At 40.7% G+C, this 6,295-nt stretch overlaps 1 protein-coding gene across 1 annotated transcript; it reads left to right on the plus strand.

Moving 5' to 3' along the window:
* The first annotated feature begins 3,195 nt into the window (after positions 1 to 3,195).
* On the plus strand, positions 3,196 to 5,258 carry LOC113350850. Its single transcript, XM_026594958.1, has 5 exons — positions 3,196 to 3,208; positions 3,909 to 4,007; positions 4,101 to 4,178; positions 4,565 to 4,697; positions 4,748 to 5,258. The coding sequence occupies exons 1-5, from the start codon at positions 3,196 to 3,198 to the stop codon at positions 5,256 to 5,258; spliced, it is 834 nt and encodes a 277-aa protein (XP_026450743.1).
* The last annotated feature ends 1,037 nt before the right edge of the window (positions 5,259 to 6,295 follow it).

The following is a 6,295-nucleotide window of genomic DNA, read 5'->3' on the forward strand; positions in this document are numbered from 1 at the left end:
AGAACCAGCCAGATGGTGACGATCAACCTCAGCAGAAAAGGGACCCTTCGAATCCCACAGGATGGCTTCAAGAATAGCATCGTAGAACTCCCAAGGCTCAAATTATCAGGTAACTTAATCTTCTCAGAGCGTGGGGCACGAGTACTCTGCCCTAAGCACGGCGGAGAGACGGCATGGTGGATGAGCTAGGGACCGAAGAAAGAGCTTGAGAACCACCTAAGTCCATATCACCAGCAGAAGGAAGATTACCAAGTACATCCCAATCTGGTGACGAAGACGGAGGTCCAACAACCTTACTAACAGGAGAAGTAGAAACAGACTGAGCACTCCCCAAGGAGGTGGGCGTAGCATTGAAGGAGAAACTGGGCAGTGAAAGCACAACCCTTTTCTTCGACTGAGAGTACGAGCTACTAACCTTCACCACGGGGGCAACACCCTTGGCAAACGATACAATGATTGAAGCGAAGTAGCAGGAGACGAAGGAATACTCTTAGAAGCTACAACAGCAGCCCCAGTAGTAGCCGAGACAACAGGCAATGCACCGCTAGGAGCAGAAAACGATGGTACCTTTGGAAGCAAAGTAGGAGTTGGAGCTTGAACACTAACAGGGCTCACCAGTGAGACATCACCACTAACCAGGAGGTTCTCAGCCTCCACAGAGCCAACACGAATGGGACTGGGGTTATCCTTGGAAAAATCTTCCTCAATATCGTCCAAATGAGGGTTGAGGCCAGTATCCTCAATGTCCTCCATATCTTCGTCATCCGGCACCTCCTCACCAACCTTGGGATCCTCATCAGATTCATCAAGATCAATAACAACCTTCAACTTGCCTTTTCTCTTGGAGGACTGTGAAAAAAAAAACATGCGCCAGCTAAGGATCAGGGGTAAAGTACTAAGGAACCTACGGAAACGAAGGTATGGTTATGATCCTTACCTCTGCAGGTGTTGGCGTAGCTTTTTCAGCCGAAGCCTTTCTTTTCCTAGTCCTAGTGGCTACAGAATTACTGACAGAACCCGGAGCAGCAGAACCTGGAGCAGTCCCAGCAGAAGAAGCAGGGGCAGGCTATAGAAAAAAGTCACCAGCATACTAGACAAAGGCTGCAAAAAAGGCAAAAAATGAAAAACCTATAAGGAAAACTAAGGTCACCTCATGAGAAGCATCATGGTTGAAAACCCAAGGCTGATATCCATCATACTTTTCAGGCAAAGAAAGAGTTGTACGAGGGACGTTGGGATCACCGGTAGTAAATCCGTAGGCCCAAGGACCCACCACACGAAGGGGAGTACGAGCCCAGCGATCATCATGATCAAGACGGATGCGGTCAGACTTCGGCAAAGGTAGCCTAGCAGAATAAGGGATAACAGTCAAACCAGTATTATCAATCTCCTCCAGCAGACAAAGGTTGTTACCTTCCCTAATTTTCTTAGTAGTAACATGGATACGACGAGGGCCAACATTCCAAGGAAGAAGATTACTCTTCTGAATAGCATCAACATACATAACATTGAAGTTGGCAGGGGTATAATCCTCTTGCTTAGACCTTCCATCAGCAAAGGGGTCATAAGACTTCAAAGTAGTCTTTCTCTTGCTATGATGCCATCTCTCACGAAGGGCACGCCAGTAATTACCAGTATAATGCATAACTCCTCGGACCTGAGTCTTGTTCACCGGGTCATCCCTAATAGACAAAATGTCATAGTAGAAGGGATCCTTTCTACTAAACAAAGGGAAGGGCATACCTGCGGCCAGCTGTCCAACACTAATTAGAAGGTTTTCTCATCATAAGGAAAACTTCGGATCAGGGACTCGGTGAGAACATCAGGGCCATCGACAAAGGAAATCTCAAACTTATGGAGGCAAAAAGACTTGGTGATCTCAGCTAAAGATAAGTGAGTGTAGCTATACTTGTCACGCAGCTGAAGCCTGTGAAGCTCATAGTGAGGAGGAGGAGGTGGAAGATCCTCAACATCAACCTCTTGTACCTCGGGTTCCGCAGCAGCCTCAGGGACCACATCCATATCAGTACCAGCAGGTATCTCAGTATTATCCTCAGGAGGAGGAGACGGCGTAGCATCAGGATGGTCCATCCACAGAGGTGGATCAGTAGACGAAGAGGTTCTCTGTCCCTTCCGCGTAGGCTTCTTCAGAAGTCTCATGATTCTTAACACCAGCAGGAAAAACATCCCATCAATAATGGCGGACTGAAAATCAAAGTCAACTCAAAAGAAAATTGGGGGAAAAAAAAGCATACTTTTGGTATGGGTTTAACTAAACCAACCAAGGGAAGCGGTTTAAACCCATCATAAGACGAAATTAAAGGTTATTCATCACTATGAATAAAATTGCAGACAAAAAAAAATCATGGCAGAATCAACATCAAAATACGAAATGGAAACAAACCTAAACTCTCATACAACATGGAGAACACATCAAAAGCTTCAAATAATGCATGCATACACCCAAGAACATCAATGGCTATCAATGACAATTAACCAAAGCCAAAGCAAGGAGAATCCAAGACAAAAATCCAAACAGGCAGGGAAGAAGTAAAGTATCACTTACTTGAATATGATGATCGAGTGTTGAACCGGAGCCTTGGCGAATGAAAAGGAAGATCAACAGTTAACAGCGGAAGAAAAATCTTTGTGAAAGAGACAGAGAGCGACAGTTCTAAGGGAAGAAAAGAAGTTAATGAAAATTCCTCCTCTTTATTCTCTTCTTATAGGCGGCTGAAGAACCCAAAAATTTGGACGTCCCGAAATTCAAGGGGAAGTTATTGCATGAAAGGGCATGTGGGGACCACCCAACCGGTACGTGCAAAAATGTCGGCGTTACGGAAGTTTTTCTTCCAATCCTACCAAATGGTAGAATATGAAAGAAAAGGGGCAAACTGTGAATACCAATATTCCGCGGAGCACGTGTCACGATCTTAGTGGTCGCATACAAGATAAATGTGCAACCCTCTCTATACAGAGAAACCTGAGTATCAGAGGATACCTTTGCAGATATACTTTATCTCATCCCAAGAAGGGATACCTCGACAGTCAAGATGGAAAAAGTAAATCCTAGTCTAGGGAGGGGCAGCCGGCGAAGGGACAGAGTTAGATGATGCATCTAATCAGCATTAAATGCACAAATCTCTTATCTACACGCATAACCAAAGCACATGAAAAGAAATAACGTCGCGGAATATGACTGGCAAAGGTTAGCGGTGAACGAAGGTACCATCTGTACTGAGGCTGGGAAGTTCCCGAAGGAACGTGGGTCAGCTGAGGTGGCAGAGTCCAACTGGATAAAGCACGCGGTGAACGATGGTACCATTTGTACGGAAGTTATATCAGGAAACGATGGATCCAAAGATAGCAAAGATATACCTGGAGCAGAAGGGGCTACAAATACCAAGCCTCACCAACAAATCAAGGGCATTCAATACCTAGGAGAAGAAGATCGAGTCTTAAACTTATTCTCTTTAATGTTTAGAACTTAAGTATTTACTTCAACTTGAGTTCTCTCTATTACTTTGGGAAGCATTTAAGATCTTTGTAACCACCACAACTCAATACAAATAAATCACTCATTACCCCATAGACGTAGACAAAATTCGAACCACGTTATATCTTGTGTCTCATGATAACTTAGAAATATTTACACTACATTATTATTCTTCGTTATTATCGTGATCTTATATATCATTTATTACTTAGTATCATCAGATCAACAGAGGTATCATTACTACATAATATCCGATCCTCTGAGCTGTTTACATTACGTAGACTATGTGAAAATTAGTAGTCACATAGATATTACTTGATTGATTTACCATTGGTTGGAGCTACTTACACTTGGACCAACAATCAAACTCAAATTATTAGAAGCAGAATTGATAAAATTCTTATCTCTCCAGATTGGGAAGTTGTTCATCCTCAAGTTCTGCAACAGGCTCTTGCACGTCCTTGTTCTGATCACAACCTAATTGCACTTAATTGCCAGTGTTTGAAGCATGGTCCACCTCCATTCCGCTGTGAGTATTTTTGGTTCTCTCATCCAAATTTTCTTAACTTTGTCAAAGATATGTAGCTCTCTTTTTCTTTTACAGGAAGTGTTGGTTACATCTTTTGTAAAAAGCTTCAGTTATTAAAGATTAAGCTTAAGGAGTGGAGTAAAGCGGAATATGGTGAGGTTGACAGAGTGTCTTGCAGCAATCAAAATGTTGGATCAACTCAAAGCTCCCAGATGGTTTTCCTATCAAATTTTATTTGCTCTGTTGGGATTTTATTAAAGAGGATTTCTTGAACATCATGTCCGAATTGCAAATTAAAGGATTCTTAGATTGGAGACTGGAGAACACCTTCATTGTTATGATTCCCAAAAAGTACACCATTGAAGAAATTAAAGACTTGAGACCTATTAGTCTCAATCATGGTGTTTACAAGATCATGTCTAAGGTTCTTGCTGAGAGATTCAAGTTAACTCTTCCTCACATTATATATCAACATCAAACTGCTTTTGTTAAAAAGAGATAAATCTTGGATGGTGTTTTAACTGCAAATGAGCTAATAGATTCAAGACTAAGAAGTGGCAAACCATGTATTCTCTGTAAAATTGATTTTGAAAAAGCCTTTGATCATGTGAATTGGGATTTTCTTGATGAAATTTTTATGCTCATGGGTTTTGGTGAAAAAGGAGGAGATGGGTAAGATGTTGTGTGGAGTATGTCAAGTTTTTTGTTCTTGTTAATGGCAGTGCTACAAGTTTTTTCATAAGCAAAAAAGGTATTAGGCAAGGTGATCCCATATCAGCTTTCTTATTCTTGTTAGTTGGTGAAGCTCTCAACTTCATGATAAAAAGAGCACAAAAACAAGGCATGATCTCTGGTTTTCAAGTCAAGCCCAATGGATTGGTTATTAGTCATTTGAAATTTGCAGATGACACTCTCATTTTTATAGATGAAGAAGTTGAGCATGTAAAAATTTTAATAATTCTTCTTATTTCATTTGAAATGCTCACTGGTTTGAAAATCAACTTTGCAAAAAGTCAGATTTATGGTGTTGGCTTTGCTGGTGATCTGGCTGTCTTTTCTTCTATTCTGGGATGCTATAGTGGTTGTTTACCAACCACTTATCTTGGTTTACCACTAGGTGACAGATGTGGTGGTGTTGCTAAATGGGACAAGATTATAGAAAAATTCATTCTTAAGTTGCCTGGTTGGGAAAAAACCCATTCTTTCAAGAGCTGGAAAGATAACTCTCATTGACAGTGTTTTAGCAAGCCTTCCAGTGTATTACATGTCTCTCTTTGAGATGCCAAGTTCAGTGGTTAAGAAGATTGAAAATATAATGAAAGACTTCTTATGGCATGACAACAAAGGCAGAAAGAAGCTTCATCTAGTTAAATGGACAGCTTTATCTAGAAAGAAAAAGTTTGGTGGACTGGGAATCAAAAATATTAATAAAGTTAATCATGCTCTTCTCACAAAATGGTCCTGGAGGTATGCTACAGAAGACAAAGCATTATGGAGGTCAATCATAGAAGAAAAATATGATTCTGGTGAAGTTTCTTGGGTTTCTAAAATTCCAACCTGTATTTGTGGAAAGTCAGTATGGAGAGCCATTATGAAATATCATGCTACTTTTTTGAAGTCCATCATATTCAAAGTTAACAATGGGCTTCTTTGCAGATTCTGGGATGATAATTGGATATACCCAATCCAATTAAATCTTGTTATCCTAATTTATATGTTGTTTCAAGAGCAAAGAATTCTCTAGTTGCTGGTATGGGAAGTTCGATTGGTAGTGCTGTCATTTGGGACCTGCAAACTCCAAGAGGACTTAATGCTGCAGCTAGAACTGAACTGAATCTTTTAACTGCAGATTTGAACAACTTCAATTTCAATATGATGTTGATGATGAACTGCAGTGGTCCCTCAAAAAAAACAATCAATTTTCTGTCAGCTCTGTGTATGAAGATTTGAATGCAGAAGACACTTCTCTTGTGTCAGGTCCAGTTTTTAATCTCATTTGGAGACTTAAATGCCCTCCCAAAATTGGCTTCTTCCTTTGGCTCATTGCTTACAAAAAATTGTCTATTAGAGATCTGCTTATTAGAAGAAATATTGATGTCCCAGCAAATTGTCTTTTCTGCAATGAGATTGAAACAACTTCTCATCTCCTGCTCCACTGCAATTTTGCTACTCAGGTTTGGAGTGATTTCATGAAGAAGCTTAACTGGTTTTTCTCAATGCCAGCTACAGTTGAAACTGTTCTTCATGCTTGGGGTTTAATTCAAAATGAC

This window comes from Papaver somniferum, chromosome 2 (genome assembly GCF_003573695.1).
Source record: "Papaver somniferum cultivar HN1 chromosome 2, ASM357369v1, whole genome shotgun sequence".
Taxonomy (NCBI): Eukaryota; Viridiplantae; Streptophyta; class Magnoliopsida; order Ranunculales; family Papaveraceae; genus Papaver; species Papaver somniferum.

Bases quoted from the DNA above. Each gene is read 5' to 3' on its own strand.
- LOC113350850 (XM_026594958.1), top strand. The intron at 4,179-4,564 runs GTGAGGTTGACA...ATGAGCTAATAG, and splicing joins GTGGAGTAAAGCGGAATATG to ATTCAAGACTAAGAAGTGGC. The intron at 4,698-4,747 runs GTAAGATGTTGT...TGTTAATGGCAG, and splicing joins GGTGAAAAAGGAGGAGATGG to TGCTACAAGTTTTTTCATAA.